The 22,999-nt window shown below is 35.8% G+C and overlaps 1 protein-coding gene across 3 annotated transcripts in view; it reads left to right on the top strand.

The window, feature by feature from the left end:
* WWOX (WW domain containing oxidoreductase) overlaps positions 1-22,999 on the top strand; it is a 529,125-nt gene that overhangs the window by 163,007 nt on the left and 343,119 nt on the right. The window contains exon 9 of one of the 3 annotated variants that reach the window (XM_042797682.1): positions 9,366-9,442. The exons of the other annotated variants lie outside the window; for them this stretch is intronic. Coding sequence (XP_042653616.1) covers positions 9,366-9,425 — 60 coding nt within the window. The 3' untranslated portion in view covers positions 9,426-9,442. Of the gene's footprint in view, positions 1-9,365; positions 9,443-22,999 lie in introns of those variants that run through there. 3 annotated transcript variants of the gene reach the window in all.

Genomic DNA, 22,999 nt, shown 5'->3' on the forward strand with positions numbered 1-22,999 from the left:
ATATAGTATTCACAACATTTCCTAAAAACAAAACAAAACAATAAAAGAAAAAGCCCTAAAACTCTAAAATTATTGAATCTGTGCAATTTGTGATATTGCATAGGTATTTATAATGACTTTTATGAAATGTATAGAAAAAAAACCATAATTAAGATGTATTATTACTTGGGTAAATTGTTCTTACTAGGTGTCTGAAAAGAAATCCCGGAAAGAAATTTCATCATAGAACCGCAAAGAAAGGAGATGAAGAACATAGATTGTGGAACAAGGGAATGGATTGTGTTGTTTTGGTTTGTGGAAGTACTCACGGCTTTGAATCTTTGAGTTTGACTGTAAAACACTGTGTTCCTCATCTGTGGCAGAGCATTCCTGGGCTTGCACTGGTGGCTGAAAATGCCCAGAAATATCCTTCTTCCTAGGGGCAGCTGTGTGGTTCTTAAAAAAATATCCTAACTACAGCAATGCTGGCTTAAAAGGAAAAACAGGCAATAAATAGGCTCAAATTTTCCCAGAAAGACTTCCTCATCTCATTCTTTTGAGAAACCCCTTTTTTACTGACCTTTCTAAATGACATGCAGTGTTCTTGAATGTGTTCTAGGGGAGGAAGTTAACTGATCCTCTTGCAGCAATATGGAAGTTACTCAGAAAAGCTACACTGACCTGGAGCCTTAGTAATAAATGAGCTAGGTTGATATCAGTTAATTTACTAATGAGTGAAAGGAATCAGCTGAATAAGGGTAGCTGGAATGATCCATTCAGCATCAAGGGAGTGCAATCACAGTTGTAACAGACCTGCTTATCTCTTCTGCAGTGAATTTTGCACTAAAAGGTGGTTATCGTGCATAGTTCTAGTCAGTCATCTGCTTCCTCCTTCTTTGCTAGTGCAATATTGTCTTCAGCTTTGGGAAATTAATGTGTTTCAGTACTCTCCATCAACAGGTAAGCACATGGCCAATGCAAAGTATTTGCTCCAAATTTTCATGTTAGTTTGTAAGATTAATGTGAATGACTTGTTCATCGTGATTTGTGTTCCTTCTCTATGTGGTCCAGGATGATCCAAAGATAATGGCCTAAAGCAATTATTTTTGATGAAGTTGTTCTGCCAAAAGACAGATTTTAAAAATTCACAGTTTCTTATGCAACTGTACCTATTCCCTAGAGTTACTTAGAGTTTCTCTGAACAGTTATCACAAGTACCATATTGTTCCTTGAAACTTGTTACTGTTTTACCTTATGTACATCACAAGTGTTCTGAAATTATGCTTTAGGAAAAAGGTTTTAAAATTCTTTCCTGGTTGTTTGTCAGTGGATTTCTTGTAGTTTCCTCATGGTCTTTAGGGGAGGAAGTAAGTGACACTGATCAGTGAAGGTGGACAGTAAGATTTATAATGTATTTGTGCTAGCTGATTGCCAACAGAACTGGCCTTTCCCAGTGGTGCTGTACGCGTACTCGGAAAATCAATAGGGATTAGCCTATGACCCCCTTCACATACTTATACTGTGGTCTGCATTGCTTACCAATATTTCATCTGTTTCACTTAAATGCTGTTACTTACTCAATAATGTGTGGCTGTTCTTGCAAGCTACTAATTAATTTTTAAAATGCAGCATCACTTGAAATGGAGATAAAGCACACCTTTAGCATCAGAATGAGTGGAGGGCAGTGGCTTACTTACTGAATTTGCACTTGGTACCTTTAATTAAAAATCCTACTTTGAAAGATTAAAGTTATACATTCAGATTAAAAAAAGTACTAAATCAAGTACAGAGACCTTTTCATGGCGGTTGCCAACAAGCTAAATTACCAGGTTTAACTAGGTACCTACAGTACTGGGTGTGCCATTTGCAGGCCAAATTTGACTTTTCAATATGTATGTTTACACTTAAAACATGCATATAAGGAACTTATTTTTGGTGATGTTTAGATAAAGGTCTGTTTATTACTATGTGTTACACAAATTTCTTTTGTACTTGGATTAACAATTTCTGAACTGGGCTATGAGAAAACAAGGTTTTCCTCTTGGTTTGCAGTTTGTTTAATTTTTGCCTCTGCTGTTCTTTTGTTTCTAATTTTGCCTTAAAAATACTTGATTTAAAGTTTTTTATTTTTCTCAAGTAAATTTTAGGAGAAAAATATTTTATATTTATAAATAAATATATTTCATTTGTATTGAGTCTAGAGCATAGTCTTGACAGTGTGTTCACAGGTTACATAAACCAGGTTGTATTTTTAAATACTAATGAGTTGGAAAACTAAACAGAAGTATCGGGTACTTTTCTTCCTTTGAGTAGTTTAAAAAAACCTAAAACATTTAATATGTAAAAATAGTATAAAATTAGCTTGCTCTACAGTGCAGAATTTTTATTTCAGTTGCTGTTTTACCATAGAGTTCGCCAAAATCCAAAGATAATGGCCTAAAGCAATTATTTTTGATGATTTTGTTCTTCCAATAGACGGATTTTAAAAATTCAGTTTCTTATGCAACTATACCTATTCCCTAGAGTTACTTAGAATTTCTTATTGATCTAGTAGCTGGTGTTTGAATTGGTCGATGTACTCTCTAACTTGTTTAAGATACCCTACCTGAACTATTAGTTTAAATAATATATTCATAAATTGATTAATCATTACAGTAAGAGTTATTAGCTGCATTTTTATCTGTGCGCTATCCACAAATGACTCTGGGTATAATAATCATGCATATATAAACAGAGATTCGGGTTTAAATTGCAGTATGCCTTATAATAATTATACTGCTGGTAATAGTATGTCTCTGCAAGAAGGAATCAACCTTATTCTGTGTGGGCAGCAAAACTCAGTGTGTTTATTTAATGTGGATAAAGTAATTGTAAATATTGATGTGCTTATAAGCCATGTTACGGGAGAAAGGAAAAGAAGGAAAGAAAAGATGCGACTTTTGTTGGCAAAGGCAGATAGCTCTCAAAGTTTGACATGTGTTTGGGTGTGACCAGGCTGTGAGCCGGCTGCGCAGAGTGTGCAGGGAGCTTTTGGGGCCCACAAGCAGGGGCGGTGGGTGGGAGGGAGGGAGAGAGGGGATCACACAGCCTGTCTGCCACTGTAGGTGGGACTGGGTGAACCTGTGCCTAAAATTGTGTGCGGATCTCACCGCTTCCTTCGCTTTCCTAGAAGAGGACTATGGAAGGGACCCAGAGGAACTACTCAACTAATAGACATTTATAAAACAATATACGTAAAGGGATGCAGCTGCCTCTTCCTCTTAGTCATTGCAGAAGTGTTCGGCTTGCATGCCTTCATTTGATAACATCTTGCTTTTGAAAGGTCTGTGTTGCTATCCATATACTTATGGCATATATAGTTGCTGGGAGAGGTATCCAGGGAGTAGTTGTGGTGGTTAAATTTGGAGCTTTGAATTATTATAAGTAAGCACTAAAGGTTTTATATGTTAGTTTATAATATATATTTTAATGTGTAAAATAGGAATGCGCTCCAAAATTTGAAAGTGCAACCACTGTAAGTTTCATAACAGAGATCCTAGTCTGGCTTACACTGGAGTTGGTGTGAATTTTTCTGTCCACCACAGTGTGCATGGAACTAGAAAAATCTTTTTAACCAAAAGTGTCAGAACTTACTTTCTTAGCGACTCTCAGGTTTATTTTGCTAAATAGTGCAGAGTCCCAGCAGCTTTAAACAACTTTCACCTTGATTCAATCCTAAATTCTATGAACAAATGTGAACACAGAATACGTATACATGCAATTTTACCATCACACACATATTATCAAATTAATGGCCTCTTTTATTTAATAATTGGAGTGTAGTGTGGAAAATCACACACTTCACATTTCAGCTTATTTCCTGCATAAACCATTGCCATGAGCCTTGGACTCTTGAATTTTGCAAACGAATAACTAGAGGAGCTTTCTCATATTTTAGTTTGAAAACCATTTTGTTTCACCACATGCTTTTTCTGCTTCATAAATTCTACTTTAAAACATTCAATAACCTGCTAAATTAATATATACTGTGTTCTTTCTTTAATGGGTAGGGGAACTTGTCTCACAGCAGTGCATTTGTTCAGCTCTGTTTTGAAAAAGCGCTGCCTGCCGTGTGAAGGACATCTGCTCACAAATGAATGATTGTGCTTTTGATTCGGAGCAGCACCTTCACTTTAAATGCTGGCTGCAGATGAAAGGAACAGATTGCTGTGGTACCGCTTTTGTGAGGATTCCTCTACCCAGCATGTGGCTTCATACATTATTGAGAGCAAATCCACTTTATGCTACCACTCCTCACTGCACTTATTTTGCCAACCTTACTCAGAATGTCAGCAAGGATCACTTTTCTACAAAGGAATAAAAGGCCAGTTAGGAAGATTAAGCAGATAAATTATTTACAGTGTTTAATTATCATTGTACAGGTTTATTAAACTTCATGGTTACCTGGAAACCTAAGCAGGTGCTGGAAAAAAGTCCAATAATGTTAAATAAAAATGTTTTGTATAAAATTAAATCCTTTTATGTGTGCCATGTTAATATAAATGTCCAGGGCTTTTTGGTTGTGTGCCAAGCTTGACTTGCATTTAATGTTGTGATTATTATTTTTTTCATAATCCATTCCTAGCTCAAGGCTTATTATGATAGGAGATCCCACAGAATTCTCTGCTGGGTTGAGCAGCAGCCTATTATACTACTAAGTGTCCTAGACGATAAACAGATGTACAATGTATGCTTGGTAAATCTAAAAAGATTCCCTTTTTCTGGTATTAAGGACAGCTGAATTCTGTAGCAAAAACCACCACTATAGCACCAAAATACATTTTGGGATGTTCTTTAATGTTTATACCGAGTAAATAATTTACTTTGATTCTTCTTTGCATAAATTGACCTAATTGTTTATTTAATCATATAAGTGAGGATTTTAATTTTTGTTAATTTTTTTTTTTTTTTTTTTTTAGCAGTAGAAATGTTGTCCTCTAGGAACAGCTTCCACATCTCTGTACACTATCCACTAATATAAACTAATGAGCTCCATTAAAGATCTACCCACATAGTTGCAAAGAACTACCTATTAATCTGTCATCTTTGAATACTCTCAGAAAATTAAGACCACCAAGCAACCATGAATTCGAAAATGAAAAAGGCAGTACCAAACCTATTATATTCTAAGGATGAGTGCCAAATAGGTAGGAAGTGACTGGTTTAACTTAAGAAGCAGACAAATCCCACTGATTTAGTTCAGTAAAATAATGCAGAAGCATACCAGGGCGAGTATGGGCTGAAATCCTGGCTCTTTTAAGGTTAAGGGAGTTCTGCTGCTGACATGGGAGGATACCAGATATGTATGTTTTTGAAACTCCAGTTCAATTAAGATCTCAATTGTTACCAAAATAATTTTGCCAAAAAGTGTGCATTTTAATACGAGGCCTATTTAGTTTCCCATTCTACTGTTTACATGTTGGATTGCAATACAGAGAAGTCTTAGGCTATTTATGGAGGTGGTCATCTTCTGTGATGTTATAGTTTTCTTGGTGCATAGTTACTTGTTTTAACAGGAAACTGGTGACCAACTAAATGCACAAAGAATTGTGCTCCATAATAATAGCAACTTGGATTGATTCTAGGTGTGTTACTTTATGTGGAAACTGGAGAAAGCTGTTCAAATTTAGCTGGTAGAATAATTCTGGTTTTCATCCATAATGTGAGAAAATAATTGTAAAAATTGATAACCATTATTTTAATTGTTTTGATTAAATTTGATTTATGCCAGAATAGTAAATTTCTTATTCCTGAATCTAACTTTAGGAATCAGGATTTTGTTGAGAATATTCACATCTGCTTGTCTGAGATCTACTTTAAGGAATATTTTCTATTACTGCTTGAAACATCCAAAATAGAGCATTGCATTAAAAATACCTGAGTTTTAATTATTTTTTTTCTTTTGAGGCTTTATTTTTATAAAATAAATATCCATAGCTATCAGAATTATATTGATCTTTGATCACTTTTTGTAAATTGTCCTCTTGTTTGGAAGATGATGGAAGGGAAGAGGCAGTCTGGGGACATATTTCAGTGTATCCTTTGGGGTTTGGATGAGTTTTGGTTTTTTTTTTTGTCATCAAACCAATTTTCTGTGTATGACTGATTTCACTACGGCTAGCTCTGAAGGGGGAAGCATATCAACTTAACTGGTTGAATTGAACTGTTTCTTTATAGCTGCTCAAGATATCTTACATATAATTAGTAAGCTCGCTGATAACAGGGGTGGCATATTGTTGAGAATAAAGAGTTTGTAATACTTGGGGCTATAGTTAGTTAGCACTTATTTTTGTACTCCACTGGGCAAGCTTTGACAAAGACCTGTCATTTCCCAAACAAGCCATTCTTTTAAGAAAACATCTGTTGAAAGAGGCAATTTAAAATCTCCTTAAAATACAGAGCATAATTAACACTGTAGGGATACAAATATTAGTTTTCTAGAAGCTATTTCTGTTTTGCTTTATCTTGATGTTCAGTAGCCTTTTAAAGTTTTTTTTTTTCTTTTTTTATCAACATTTTGCATTTAGTATACAATTCTATGTTCAGAACAAACATCGGAACTAAACTAATAAATATACTAACTATAGCTCACTGATGTTGAAAAAAAAAAAAAGTCCTGCAGCAGGGTGGTGTGGTTGTCTTCAGCTACAATAAGTCAAAGATGTAGGACATCTGCATTTGTGGAGAGTTCTTTGTATCTCAATATTGAACCATTACACTACACTGTTACCTTCTTAAGCACTGTTTTGTGTTAAAGTTATTAAAAATTAATTGAAAAAATCAGAAGTTTCTATAAAGCAAATTGGAGTAAACAGAGTGATGCTGCAGCAGGTAATAATAATATAAACATATAAATTATGATAATAATATAAATATATAACTAAATAACTTAGTGTAAACACTTCAGCAGTTTTCCTTGTAGGAAACAACAGTTTCCTGCCTATTTATTTGCTTACAAGATGGAAAAAAATGTGTGAAATTCAGCCCTCGCTGAAGTCAATAAAATACTATATTAGGCTTTGAGCCATTATCCTTAATTAGCTTCCTCTATCCCTTTCTTGATTGTATGAAATATAGTGAGATCTCTGCAGGAGGAAAAAAGAGTTCTTATTAATGCTTTTGCTAAATAAAAATGGCAAAAGTACTGCTGGATTGCAACAAGAAAATATTTTAGCCACAGTTTGGGTCTGAACATGTTTAAGAATATGAAATATGAATCATGAGTCATTTATACCTATTTTAACATATTTCTGTATGTCAGCCTGTTTTTACTAAGTCTTCTTTTGGGACCTCACTGTCTTTACTGATTATTAAAATTTAACTTTTTCTTACATGATTTGAAAACAGCTGACCGCATGATTCAAGCAAACCAATGCCCCTTAGAATACATCAATGAAAATGGTGTAGTCTCAAATCTTGTATACTTAATTGAAATGGCTACTGTACAGAGAAGTAGTATTCCAGTACAGGAATTCCAGTTATTCATTACCTTATTTCTTTCTGGAAAATTGCAGATTTATTCTTTATAGAGCTCAGGCATAAAAGCGGTCTGTTGCACTAATGTGGAAAATGTTTTCCTATTACACTGTTTCCATGCAAATAACAAATTAATGCAGCTCGTAGAGGAATCTAATCAGTGTAATTCAACGTTCAGGGGAGCAAAAAATGATCGTGCTTGTCTTCACTCTTCCAAGAATGACACCAGTTTTTAGTTTTGTAATGCATGGCCTATTTAGCTCATTAGTTTTAATATATGGGTTTAAAAGTCTTTCCTTGAGCAGTATCTTCAAAACAAGATGTTACGCTCCCCAAGTCTGTAATCTCTTATCAAGATGTAGTTATGGCCTTTCAGTTTTATGCCCAGTTTTGTCTTTATGCATCAACCTTCTATTGTATTTTGTCTTTGGGAGTTTTAATTTATGCAGTGGGTCAGTACAGCTTTCATTTGCCCATACAGAGGGACCCTGGGGATAAGAATGCATTAAAATCAACTGCCTGCCCACCTTCCCCCACCCCGTAACCCCAACCTTTCTGGTGATTAGAAGTCTTAACTAGGCTGCTAAACACCCTAATTTAAAAAAATGTGTTAGTTTACTACCCTTCACTCTCTTACCAAGGTCAGAAATTGGCTACTTCTCAAGAGGTCTAACTATTGTCAACCTTGCCTGTGTTGAAATTAGCTTCTATTCCTTTTACACCTTCAAAATGTTTATAGAAATATCTTCTGTTGCTCTCTCTGACTGCATTCATTCTTGGGTCTTTCTGTTGCTTTTGAAACTACTAAAGACTCTTGCTTGTTTTTTGCAATGTTTTGTGTAACCTGTCTCTTGTTTCGTGCTGCTTTATGCACTTGTCTTAGATTCCAAAATAATTTAGCGTTGAAAAAGTTATGGTGGTCTGTTGACTCTCAGAACACTGCAGTTGCCCTCCCACAGTGTTTTTCTTTATTAGATTTACCTGTTCGACCTTGAAACCCTTTCAAAAATGTAAAATATAAAAGCAAAGAAAAAAAAGGCTTTTTCAGTGAAGGACCTACTGCAAAAAGATCCAACATTTTAATTGAATAGTTTTTGAATGGTTTAATCAAGAAGTGGAAAATGGTTTGAAAGTTTTTTGTTTTTTTTTTTTTTTTTTTTCAAATCTGGATCTTTTTCAAATCCAGCCTTGAACTAAAAAAAAAAAAAAAAAAAAAAAAAGAAGTCTCACGCTCCCTCTCATTCTCCCACACCAAATCCATTCCCATTTCTTGGGCAGAAAGAAATCTTGCTCCACAGGTCAAACTGTTGCCTTGTCCAATATACCAACACTCATTACACACGACAAGAAATGCAAAATTGGACTTAAACAAAAGGTACTTTTGCTGGGTGTTTTCTTGATTTTTTTTTTTTTATCCCCAGTGGCCTGTTTTCCTACCCTTTTTAGATAATGTCTGTTTATCAGAGGAGGAGGATGTTTAATGATTCTTGTCAGTTTGTCTTTTTTGAGATAAGAACCTGGGCTCATCTGACCTATTTCTACTCTGTGGCTATGTGACGAATGGGGTAAAATCAGGCTTTGAGATCAGTGAGATACTTTACTGATGAGTGGCTCTGTACATTGTTTGTATGCACACTGAATGGCATGAGTATTTAGTTATTAATTTTGTCTTTGAAAGTTACACTGTTTTTAAATGTTCTTTCTAAGCTTTTTCTGTATTTTCATTTGACATATGTTGTCTCTTGAGTTTCTGCAGTAGTTCAATGGATATCTTGAAGAAACAGTTGTGCTGTACGTCATTTCTACTTGCTATGCTTTCTACTCCTTGTTCGGTGGGGAGCTGGTAAAATGATCCTTTACTGTTCTTTCAGATGCTGTGTGCCTCTGGAGGACTAAGAGGGAGGAACTGCCTGTTCCTTTGCCTGACTTAACTAAATGAAACCAGGAGAGAAATGTTGTTAATAAAATACTATAATTTTCCACCCTTTTCTATTTGGCTAAGAGTTGTTTTGGCAAGATTAATTCTGTCCCTCTGTTTTTCTAAAATGCTGTGATCTTTATAGATTGCTCTTGCTGGGACCCTGTTTTATTCTGCTGCACTATTTCAGTTGTATATGTGTGTGTGGGTGTGTGTGTGTACTTAGACTTACCAATATGATCTGAGTGCCACATTGAAAAGGGTAAGATAATCTTGCAGTTATTTCTGGTATAAATTATAGATAAGGAAGGACTTCAGCTGGAAATACTCTACTGCTTAGAAGGAAGTATGCCTTTGTCAGAACTTCCTCAGATCCAAAAGTCTATGGAAGATCAACACATCTGTGGAAGTGTATGTGATCCAGCTGGGCAGAAACTGTGCAAGAAGTTGGGACTGAGCAGGGTGTAAGTTAACAAGAGGAGTAGTTTAGTGGCAAAGTGGTGTGATCTTGTTCATCTTAACAGGACAAACTCTTAGGGGGATTATGGATGCACAGCTCCTCCACTGTTGTAATAATAATTTGAAAAAACTGATTCCCAAAATCTAGAAAGTAATGGTTCTTTGGGTATGCTAAGTGAAATCATGAAGTACATTGTCTCCTAACATATATCTTCCCCAAAGTGTTGTGTTTGCTTCTTTCACTGAAGAAGATAACAAACCAAAACCTAAAAGACAAACTCACTTGAAATTCATCAAGTGTTAAAACTTGATTGGTTGTTGGATTGTTTCCAATCTTCTGTCTATTTGGTGACAATTATACTGGGAAATCTATGATAATGAGATGGAATTTGTGCATATATCAAAGCAAAAACCAAAGATGTATGTATGTTTGTTTGTTTTTTAGTAGAAACTCAGGTTGCACAGTTAACCACAGTTAGAGGATTTTAACTATATGTAACTTTTTAACAGCTCACTGGCTGATAAATGAAAAGTAATTCTGAGCTGAGTGGAATACAGACGAGCAGAAAAACTGTTCACAGTTGCTGGTTTCTTAAATCGGAGATTATATTGTCAGTTTTTATGGAATACTCAAAAATGATGCTGTGTTCGCATGTAAACCCTCATCTGCTGAGTCTCACTCCTTTTATATTTGCAACAGTGTAGTCTTAGCAAGGATTTGACCAAAACAAAAAGCTAATTAAGATTTTTAGTCTGCCACTGAGATGTTTAATAGGTTCTTCGGGCAAAAAGGAATAAGTTCTGTCCTAGTGCATTATATTTCTGAACTTGCAATTTATTCAGTAATTAACGTTTCTTGATGACAATGAAAATGCATAGCCTTGCATGCAAAATTCATTTTAGTCTTTACTGAATGTACAAAACGTGTGAGTATATTGTACAAGATAAGTAAAATTCTTGAAAACTTGAGGGAACATAGTATTTGAAGATGTTCCATTATTAACTCTATAAAATTATATAGCTGATGTGCTTTATGACAGAGCTGTTTATTAAAATGAATATTCTGTGGAAGAAAATCCAGAAAGAGCAGGAATGTTGTCAGTAAGTTTCTTGCTGGTGTTCCCTAATTTTTTTTAGAGAGGTATACCCAGCATTTTTTTCTGTCTTATATTTCATAGAATTTACAATGCTTCTGCAAATTCCCTTTTTTATCCTGAGGAGCTTTTTATTCAAGCTCTGTTGTATTTAGTTAGTTTTGTGCCTAAAATGCTGAAGTTTCTACAGGGTTACTCAGCAGGGGAAGCTGACCCAAAGCTAACTAATGGCTTTCCTTGAGTCACCAGATTTTCCCAGGGCACAAGACTGTGTTTTAGCAATGCACTCTGTATTCAATGACATATATCCCCATTATATGTCAGCCTAATGTATGCCTGAAGTACCTGAAATAAACTGTTTCAAACAAGACAGTTTTTTCAACATGGCACCCTAAAATGAGTGTAAACTGAAGTCCTTCTTTCCTCATGTATGAGTCTGAAGCTAAAACCAGAATCACTAAATGATTTGTAACATGTATTTCAATATCCAGAGGTTCATTAAAGTTTCAGTGTTGATCTATGAAAAATACAGTTTATTAGTAATAAAAGCATTTACAGCTTACATCTTCAAAGCACAGCACAAATATTAACTTGGTTTTGTTATGTAATATGTATGGGTGTGTAAAATGATGTATAGGTGAATTATCTATCACACGCCAATTTTTAAAGGTGTTTGAGCTTTTTATGCCTTAGGGAGTGGCTTAAAAAACATATTGTTCTTGGCTGCTGATAACTGCCATCACTTCCAAATGGGAATACATCGCTCTGTGTGGGGAACTCTGTTTAAAAGCTTGAATCAGATATCTATAATAGCAGTAGTGCCCCATTTCAGGAAATTCCCGATGTGACATTAGATTCCATATTGCTGGCATATTTCTACTAAAATAAAACTAATTGAAAGAATATGTTGTCCAAACTGTGTTCACATTTTAAATCTATTAGTTCAGTTACTGAAGGGGTATATATCCCAAAAGCATTTAAAATAATCCTGAGAATCTTTGTTTATTCCTTGTGGGTCAAGCTAATGCTTCATTTAGGAAACTGCAGGATACCCACAACAAATACCTGATGTTTACTCAGATTCACAGTCTAGTTTTTAAGCCATTAGGCTAGTTTATGCCAGTATGTTATATTAGCAGAAAAATACTTCATTAAGGTTAACTTCATACAGCTTTTCTTTCACATATCTCTATTTCAGAATTCACCTAAAAAAAATGGATTCAGGATGGTCACTGTTTATTTAAAATAAAATATTTAGCATATTGGTTATTTTTTCTGTATGTAACTTCTCTGTAGGGAGTCAGCAGCCAGCTTTGACTTTTGATCATATGTTTATTATCAGGTTATATGAATGAAGTAAATATTTCAGTCTGTATATCAACCGCCAGGAGTGGAATAAAAAATGACCTCCATATGACATGCTTTCGTATATTCAGTAATAAAAACTAAATTGGTTTTGTGAGAATGCATATAGAAGCAGGTAGTTGACCCCCCAATTATATGTACGCACACATCTATGGCTAATACACCCTAACACGGCTCTGCGCATGGCTATTATTTGGGATCCCCTCTCCAGCTTCATCGTGAACAGAGTGAAGGTACCGACTGTTGGGGCGAGCAGCGGGGGCCGGGGGCTGCTCGCCCCGTGGCCACGAGGGGGCAGCGCGGCCGCTCCGCGCCCGCCCGCGCCCCGCGGCCCCTCGCGGAGGTTCCGCGGCCCCTCGGCTCCGCATCGCCGGCAGGGAGGGCTCCGCACCCCCGGAGGGAGGGCTCCGCACCCCCCAGCCCTTCAGCCCCGCAGCCCCTCGGAAGGCTCCGCGGCCCCGCAGCCCCGGCCGGGAGGGCTCCGCGCCCCGCGAGACGCCCCGGGCCAGGCGGCAGAGGGGCTTTGGCTTTGGTTCTTGACTTAAAAACGAACCGATCAACCCTGCCTTGTAGCCATAGCTGAAAGTAGTAAGCAGAATCTTTAACTTGAGTGTTTGGTGTAACAGATTTTGTAATAACTGAGCCATGCCATGAGATGTTAGGTGGAATTACGTATGGGTAGGACTTTGTAGAAAGTACTTTAAGATTTGAGGCAATTGCATTCTTTCAGGTTTTTAAGAAAAACTGTGTGTTGACTTCAATACTCACAAGAATGTAGCGGACTTTCACAGTAAAAAAACCACAAATCTGGTTTGGGGGAAAAAAAAAAAAAAAAAAGATGGTGCTTCATGTGGCACCTTTAAAATATGATTCCCAAAGATCTCTATGTAGACTTGACAGACCTCTCACTGAGGCACAGTACTACTGCAGGCAGTAGCACTGTGCCGAGGTACAAGGGTGAGGGATTTGTGTGTGAGATGTACCCAGATTTCTGACTGCTGCCTTTGCTACTCACACTGCAAATTTCTCCTTCACTCACACTGGAGGTTGTGCTGGAGTTTAGAGAAGTGATGCACACTTAGCTTTAATATCAGTACTTGTCTCATTAGGCAGAATGTTTTAAAGCCATTTGAGAACTCTGAAGAATTACTAGTATTGTGAGAGACTGCCTTTTTCATGACAATTTGTAAGAGTAAATGTTTTGATCAATATCTATGTAGGATTTAAATTTTTATTTTTCAATATTTTGTTTTATACTCAATAGCAAAGAACATAACTGAGTTTTAATACTGCAAGAAGCATCTGCAGTGAAACCTAGTTCTTATTTTTTTATCGTCTAGTGGAACACCACCAGCTTTTATGCAGTGATATAGGTGTCACTCTGCATTTTAAGTTAATCAGTTTCAGTTAGACTCTGAATTTCATATATGAACAATGGACACAAATTGAGAATACTACTTTGACTGAATAAATAGGGTCTGGGAGACTAATCTGTCATTTAGTCCTGTTCTTTAATTTGTAATATTTCCTCATGTTACAAGCCTTTGTTTTTCAGCTCTGTGCATTTTGTGGGGGATTCCAGCATAACCAATAACCCAGACCCCTTGATATCTTCTATAAATCAGTTTACTTACTGCTGACATCTCCTATCTGGCAGTTTAGGAAATATCAAACCACACTTGAATTAAAACATCCTACAGTGTTAATTACTCCATCTTTTTCAGCTGTAAGAGTCTTTTACATTTGCTACACACTTCCTCTCTTCTTGTATTAGGGTGTAACATTGTGGGAAATAATTTGTTTTCTTTCTTCTTTTGTGTATTTTTGGTATTTACCCTCTTGTTGCAACTACAGGCTGCTTTTATAAGTGTCAAATTTGTAATCAGTCCAGAGTGACCTTGTCTTCTTTTCCTTCTCTCTACATCTCCCCTAACCATGTATAGCAAACCACCCTCATATTGGCATGGTAACCTCTCTAAATGTCTCTTTTAGAAATCTTTCATTCTCCTAAATGCTTCATAGTGAGGAAAATTGGCTTGCAAGCAACCTTGCCCTCACTGTGCTCAATAAGACATTGCATGTATGCATACTGCTTCGAAATATCTTTACTAAAAATGCTCCACATCTTGTATTGCAGAACTTACAAATCACTGCTTCATCTCCAGTTTAGATCCTTAATTGCTAAGATGTGTAGCCCTTATAAATTGTGTAGAGAAATCTTGAGGAGTAGAAATAGATGCAAGACATTCCCTGATTCTAGAGCCCATCACCTAATTTGAACCCAACTGCTAACAGAGACAACTTCAGAAATTTATAAATGTTAGATAAGGACACCACCAAATTAAATCGGAAGGGGAAGAAACTAAATGTTGCTTATCTTCTTGAAGGACTTGGAATCTTGTACAAGTTCATTACAAAGGTGAATTTTCCATCAAACAGATGCTTCTTTTAATCCAAAAATGTTTCTTTAGCAGAGATGACCACCATTTGAAACAAAGCCTCTCCAAAGTGATTTTGCCACCTTATTGCTTAGATATCCTCACATATTTCTTGTTATTCTAGTTGAGTACTACATTCAGACAGAGGTTGCCAATAAAGTTTATTGTAAGAGCAAAGTGTCAATATGTGTAGTACCCCCCGCCTAGGGTGCTTGTAATTAAAATGCCACAGATAGTCTGGGAGAAGCATGAAAATTTGATGGCAAATTGATTTCAGGTTCATCTTGAAATTTGTCCTCAGCTGGACTCAATACTGCTGGCAGACATTGGATGGCTTTTGTCAAAAGGGTTTGCTGGGATGAGACAGAGATGCCTTGATCTGAATATTAAATACAGTGCTCTGCTTATGACAGTTTGCTTACTGCTAACATGTTCCTTTTGTATATACATTTTATTGTGTGGGGGATGTTTTGGGTGGCATCACTCTAATTTACTTAAGAAAATATGTTGCTCACACGTATTTTGGCACATTAAAGAACAGACTTATAATATTAGCTTCAGACCTAAACGTACAGCTTCAGAACTTCTGAATTCTATATATATTTCCAAGATTAAGCTGAGCTGCACAACGAAAAGGAGACTGATAAAGTCATAGGTAAAATTTATGTTATTGATAGTGTTGGAGGGAGGGAAGTCCCATGTACAGAAATCTTTATGTAAATGAAAGAACAAAGAACTTTTTTTTCATTTTTTCTCAAATAGTTTCATTTATAGAGAAAGTAGTTGGAGCAAATACACTTCTGCTGTCAGATTAGAATCTTATGGTAAGTCCCATATAGACCTTGATTTTCACGGATCTGTTCTTAGCAATAATCTTCTGCTCTGGAAGGTATTTGAAACAGTCTAGCAATAATCTTCTGCTCTGGAAGGTATTTGAAAGAGTCTCATGATGAGAACTGGCTATTTGAAAGTATTTTACAAAATTTGAACACTGATCTAAGTCCACAAAACAAAGAAAAAGGTTATTTATTTGAAGTGTGTTTCAGAAACACAACTTTGTTTCATTATATATTATTCCAAAAGTAATTCTTATTCTTTGAAAAAAAAAAAAAAAAACAACAATTTTGCCTGCTGTTAAAGCCCTGACATGAACTTAAAGCCTTTGCTTATATTTTAATTCTTCAAAAGCAGACCAGCCAGCACTTAAGTATGCATTTAAGTGCAGGCACTGTTCAGCGCAGCCAGAGTAGCAGGGTGCTGAGAGAAGGTTCTCCTCCAGCAGGATCGGGGTGAGCCAGCTGGGTAGGCTGGCTACGTGGCATACATGGCATACATGGCAGGCTACGTGGAGCTCCGTAGCACTGAATTGCCTCAGCTACTTCTGTCTCTGGTGCACCTATGTGGATGCAAACACAGCAGTGACAGTAATGTGGACATGAGCAGAAGTTCTGGTTTTGTTTTTCCTTAACTCCCTGCTAACGGTGCTCTCAGCTGAAATGATGAGAAGGGGAAAATGAGAGTGGGAGATCCAGTGGGAAAGAAGGGAGAGGAAGAAATAGGAGTGACTCCTGAGGGCTGTTGATATTCTACCTATGGAAGAATTAAGTGAAGGCTTATCTTGACCTCCTGGCTAGGGCATCTCCATTTGAATTGCTGTAGCACTTCACTAATTTTTGTAACAGGTTCTTCTGACCCTTCTTTTCACCTCGTTATTGTGCTAGTATGTGGACACATACTCAAGTGGTATAAAATGTTGTTTAATGTAACTTAAACATTGATCTCATCTCAATATTTCTCTATATCTAAATGATGCAACCTTTTGCAAAAGTAAATAGAAAGTGATTTTGGATTTAGCTGGAGGTCTTTTGATACTACTCCTATGGGAAGTGAACTAGTGTCATTATGAGGAATATTAGACCTGGATATTTAAATTTAGCATTATACTTAATTTTTATTTTTGAAATACCTGAACTGTTCACTCTAAGCATTTGATAAACCATTCTTCCTCTTCCTTCCTCTCCTTCTCCTCCCTGCAATGTTTAAAACTAACATAATAATCAACTATTGCACTAGAAGAAGACTCTCTTAGGTGCCTGAGATCCAAACTGAAGTATCTGATCTCATTTCAAATGGTCAATTTATTTCCTCCCTTCCCTGACACTGGTGAAATTGTGTTTTTATTTCCAGCTATGATAGATTTGTTCGCTTGGTAAATATTATATGGTACAGGAGTCTTTATTTTTTCATATAATCTTTGTTTACAAAGTCAATACAATCACTTGGAAAATATGTAGCAAACACCGCAGTATATTAGAATCTTGTGTATTGTGTTTGCTGTAGGTACAAATTCAATACAGCAACTCTCCAACAATTGACATGTCAAGTAATATATCAACCGTTGGTATATTACTTTTTGCTCATCCTATTACTACTTATCAAAACCAGCTCACCACCTACACTCCTCTTCTCATTAAGGACTATTGCTTCAGGATGCTGAGCTGACTCAAGTCTTGCTGATGTTAAGTACAGATTCTCAGCAACCTTAGCGAAGATGTCATGCTTGTAACAGAACTGGATCCCAAATTATTAGTGCAAAAATCATGCAGAGACAACACTGAATTTTTAATGAAGAAAATTGTTCTTTACATTTTCTTGGAAGAAAATTAATTTAAATGAACAGTAAACAATTCCCATACAAATATAGTTTTCCACATATAATAGAATAAATGTAAGTGAAAGGGGATTTTTGCATATTTTGAAATAACTTTGCTGTTACTTCTGCCTATGTACTTTTCTTGCATATGTGTTCTTAGCCTGCTCTCTGAATCATGAATTATCTTGTGTGCGATGAAAAACAGAAGAAAAATGGATTGTAAACTGGAATAATGTCAAGTGACCTTCATTCTGTTCCTGACCAGGGCTTTGACCTGTTGGAGTGACGTTATACAAATGAATTTGTATCTTAGTTTCTCAGTTTTACCTATATATGATTGGAAAGCAAGTCAATTGCACTTTTATATTTTATATAATGTTTTTAGATTCATAGCTGAAAAGTGCTGTGTGCTTATTATTACTATTAAAGAAGAAGTTTTAACTGATTTGGGTTTTTAGCCATCTTTCCCACCCGCTTGTTCTAAATGTTCATGCACTATATTCACCATATAGATAGTGATATGATTTTTTTTCAAGGTACAAAGTTTTGTCAGGTGAACTAGTTTATATATTGTGATGAAAACCAGTTTTATTTTATTTATTCTTTTTTTTTTTTTTTTGACTGCTGACAGGACTGTTTTATGCCTCTTTGCTTTCAAAGAATTACAAAACACAGGTGTCAAGAGATGACATTTGTTCCTGAGCTTGCATGCAAACCATATTTCACCTTGTCCACTGTTAGCAACACTTTTAGAATTCACTGTATTCTGAGAGAAAAGGGTGATACTAATATGACATATATTTATTAGAGGTAAAAATACCCTTATTTTTGTATATGTCATTGCTCTCCTTACTTCTTCAAAACTATGACAGGGGAAGTGATCTGGCAGTTCTCCTAGGGAACCTAGAACTTATGCTTGCCATCAGACTTGATTAGTGCCCATAGATTGATGGAATTTGACATTTTGAGTACTGAGTAGGTTTTCCTTTCATCAGACACAGCTGAACAGTATTTGTTTGATGGCACGGTTTCTAGGAGGTGGTTCCTATTATTGGTGGCTTTATTGTGTTAAAATTAGTTTACTGGTTGATCCAGGTTGAGACACTTCCACCACTACCAACGACCATGATTTTTCAGTATTTATTTGTTTAGAAATTATTTAGCATAACTATTTTTTCCAAGTCAGTCAGGAGTATTTGCATCAAAACTTTAGAAGGAAATATGATGATGCAATATTACATTTAATGATATTTAGGTTCTTTTTCAAGCTATCACAGCTTTCCCACATTTTTCAATCAACTCTGTTCTTCATTATAGTTCCTCCCTCCTCTTTCAAACCCTATGAAAAAAATAGGAACAAAAATACCTAAAGACAGGATGGGATGGATGTTTAATAACTGGCAGAAAGAGCAGATAATTATTTACTGGTTTATTACTGTGATTAACTGATACATGGACATGAAACAGTAATAATTTGGAAAGTTCACCTCTACATAGCTCTACACTGAATACTGAGCAAGCATCAAATATGTTTACAAAATATTTTTTTTCAGTTATGTGCCGTTCTCCCCAATAAATCTTTGCATGCATCCTTGCACTCACACTTCTGATTTTTTTTCTACAGAACAGCAATAATTAAGCTATCCAGTGCTCTTTGAATACAATCTCATTACTCAGTATACAATGTCATTACTATCTTTGAACCCCTCCCTGTCTTCAGGAGCTATTACATGACCTCCATATCTCTCTTAGACTCCATGTATTACCATTAGAAGACATCCACACTGGGAAATCGCTCTGTTCCTGTTTTTGATTAATATTTTATCAGCCACAAGAGGAAATGGTATTCTTTAGCAACACTAATAAGTAATTGAGCAGATGAGATGCCCCTGCTACTTTGAAAAAGCAGTATGTAGAGGCTATAAAAGAACAGCTTTAGATATGACTTCAGATACTCAATAGAAGAAGAAACTCAGAAGGTGCTGTCTACAGTGAAAAATCAGTAACAATATCAGCAGAAAACAATTAGTAATAACGTCATTGTTAGCAATAAGTTGTCAAAAACATAGTAAAAGTGTGTCTTATTCAAATTGGTGCTCAGAATATATTTTCACAGAAGTGACTGATCCAGTGACTTTAAATAAATTTTAAAGAGAGTCAATGAAAACTACATACAATAGACAGTGAAAGCTGATAGTTGATAGTTAAATAAAGAAGTTGCTTGAAGACTTTTTCAAGTCCTAGGTGAAAACATCAGCCATTATATTATCAACAAATATTTAGGACTATCATTTTAAATGCTTATTAGTTACTCTAGAGTTATGAATTATGAACTGAAGGAAACTGTTAATGGTATGAGCAGTTGTCTTTTCAGTAAATAATGCACTTGACAAATCTCTTGGCATACCTGTCTGTTTTGCTTGCTCAGACAGAGAAGTCTTCATTTAATGTTTTATTTCATTTTACTATGTATTTCTGGGTCACTTTTTCATGAATGGAAAAGCTAAATTTGGGAATCCCTGTCACATCATTATCTTATAAAAATTCTATTGACTGATATGCTTAGGAAGAAACACATGTGCCTGTGATGAATTGTGTCATAACAAGATGAGTGAATTGAGGACACGAGAAAATGATGTCTTAGAAATCTAAGATTCACTGTTTCTTCCCGTTTCCCCAAACAGGAAGATAAGCCTTTGTACTCTTACTGGTAAGGCTATTGTAGAGAATGCTAGCAGTAAAGTAATGATGTTGGTGTGGTGATTTAAGTTTTTTGTCATCCAGTAATTATTTTATTTTGAAACCCTATAGGAAATTTTCAGGTATGTGATGTTACTGTCTTTACATGCTATTGATGCAGTCCTTTGGGTATTTTTAACCAGGTATTACTTTTAGAGTTTAAATTATAAACTGGTGAGAATTTATGTTGTCCCCAAAACAGTAGAGGAGTATGATGCACAACAGTAAAGCCATTAGTTCTTGTGGATTCATGAACACTTCTGCCTAAACGATGCATGAGAAGTTACTTGTTTTGACTTTAAAATCTGCAGTGATCACAAACATGAACTACAAAGTAATGGATGAACTACCTAGTAGTTGTATTAATTAAATAACATACATAAAGTATGAAGAGGTATAAAAAAAAACCCCTAGGAATTACTATTACTTTATTCCCCAAAGTGAGAGAGATGTGTGTATGTGTGTGTGTATGGGGACTACTCTGTATCTTAATGCTAAGATTAATGCTAAAATGGGCATTATGAATTAATCATGGGATTTAATTTACTAGAATTATATTTTTGGCATTGAGCCCCTGTAATTAGCATCTTAAACACAAGCATTTTTGGTGATCTTTATGACAGTCAAAGCAAAACCTTCTGCCATTAATTTCTTGAGAATTGTTTAATAGGCAAGAGCTAATTTTGCAACTAGATTTGAAAATGAAATAGGTTCATTTAATGTGATGGGTGATAATGGCCTCTTTGCTTGTAAATTGGTCTCATTTCTGTAAACTCATTGGGTTTAACATTTAGAAAGCTCTGGAGAAGAACTTGGGCAAAAAGAAGAGGAGGTTTGTTTTTAATTTTCTTCCATGTGTTCTATATTCTAGTGGGATGTAAGTTTTATTCAAATACAGTTGTATTAGGTTAATCATCATGTGACTTCACTGCTTAGAAGCCAAGAGTCAGGTATGTTCAGACTACATGTGTGAGCTCAGATATCAGCTGGTCTCCTAATGCTAGGTTTGAAGTAGGAAATGAGGCTACCAAACAACAGAGTATTTTGCTGACTGTTAATCAGGTTGATCTCTTTAATGTCTTTAATTCAAATTATTAAAAAAAATAACACATGAACCTTTATGTCTTCTTAGAATAGGTTTTTTTTTTCCCTCCTAAATATTTAGCCAAAGACAGAAATCATTCAGTTATTCCATACACATTACTATTGCCTAGTTCAGATGCAGTCAGCAGAGTTTCTATCCTTTGGAATTTGCCAGCTGTGTGCTGTTGGCTACCAAGAGCTATAAACTATTATTCCAGCAGCAACTAACAGCAACTAGATAATGTATTTTCCCTTCCCCTAACTGTTAATAGAAAATGAGTGGATGACAGGTTTATCCAAGTGAGAAAACTTGGTTTTCCATTCATTTCCCCTGGGTGAATCATACTTTGTATTATATAGGTGCACCTGAATGGCCAGTAGTTATAGGTCAAAATCTTCACCTTGCCACTCTTAATTTACCTAAAAGGAAAAACAACTCGCTGGCATGCTTGGCATGGTTGAAAGCATGAGCCACTGCTGTGGAGGGCCATACATATGATGTTAGCAGAGTGTCTTGAAAAGGAAACAAGAACAGGAGTTTGTAATTCTGACCAGAATATACTGCTTCCTCTATTTTTTTCCCTAAACTGTGTGTTCCTTACAAGCTTAGAGATCTCTACCGGAACGACTCCCCTGACTGTGAGCAAGAGCATCTGTGCGGATGGGAGTTGGGCTGTGAATACCTAAATGGTACGAATAGAGGCCTTGAGTGCTCAGCCATCCTTTTATATTGCTTTGCTCTGTTGCTGTTTCTCTTCACTGAGCTAAGCTGTGTTTATTTTCAGCTGTTTAGAGGGCACCAGCAGTGCAGAATGATATGCTCTTTCTCCCTCTACCAGACTTTTCTCCCTCTTAAGCTAATTTTCCTTTTATTGCAGTAATTAGAAAAGGGCTTTGATCACAAATTCAGTCTTGCTCGGAGTTCAGAAACAAAGTAAGTTGTGCTTGGATCCTGGGGATTAATGTGCATCCCTCGGATACAAATGGTAAACAGTAATTCTTTACCCCATCTCTCACAAGCATGTGAGAGCTCTGACTTGCAAGCCCTTACTCTGAGACTGCGTTAATTTCATTAGCCAAAAGTGTAATTACATTATGAGAAGAAACAGCAGTCTCTGATTTCATGACCTCCTCTGTTTTCTCCCTAGTGTACCATAATCTAGATAAGTCTAGATTTAGTTTTGGGTTTATTTATATATTTAAAAATAATGTGATCTCTTGCAGCCGTGAACTGGGTATGATGAAGAAAATTAATCAAGATAACTCATGAGTTTAATGTTTGTGCTGCTTTCAAATAGAATGCTTTATTTTTTCATTTTACTACACCTTAGCTAATATGTTTGTCACAATTACTGTAAGGAGAATTAACAAGAACAATAGATGGGAAAATAATTATTCTTTTCATTGTTATGAGAGAGAATTGATTAGTTGTAGTTAATTGGTTTGTTTTTTGAGTTGTAACTACACTACCCTTTGGGGCTACACACCAGACTATCACCAATGACTGTCAGGGCTCCACATGATATTTATGGAGTATATTGCAGACAGTTTCTCCTGTTCCTTTAACAGTTCTAAAGTCTTCTATTCCCTTCCAATAGAATGACATTTTACAATGAAATATATTTATATTTACTTTTTTTGCCAAATCCTTACGTATTGTAAATAACATCCAAAAAATGATATTTTAAGTATAATTTTCCTAGCTTCTGTTGGAAGTGTATAATCTTAGGATTTGTATAAGCATCCAAGAGTTGTT

The sequence above is a fragment of the Tyto alba genome, unplaced genomic scaffold (genome assembly GCF_018691265.1).
Source record: "Tyto alba isolate M040663 unplaced genomic scaffold, T.alba_DEE_v4.0 Super-Scaffold_26, whole genome shotgun sequence".
NCBI classification, from domain to species: Eukaryota; Metazoa; Chordata; class Aves; order Strigiformes; family Tytonidae; genus Tyto; species Tyto alba.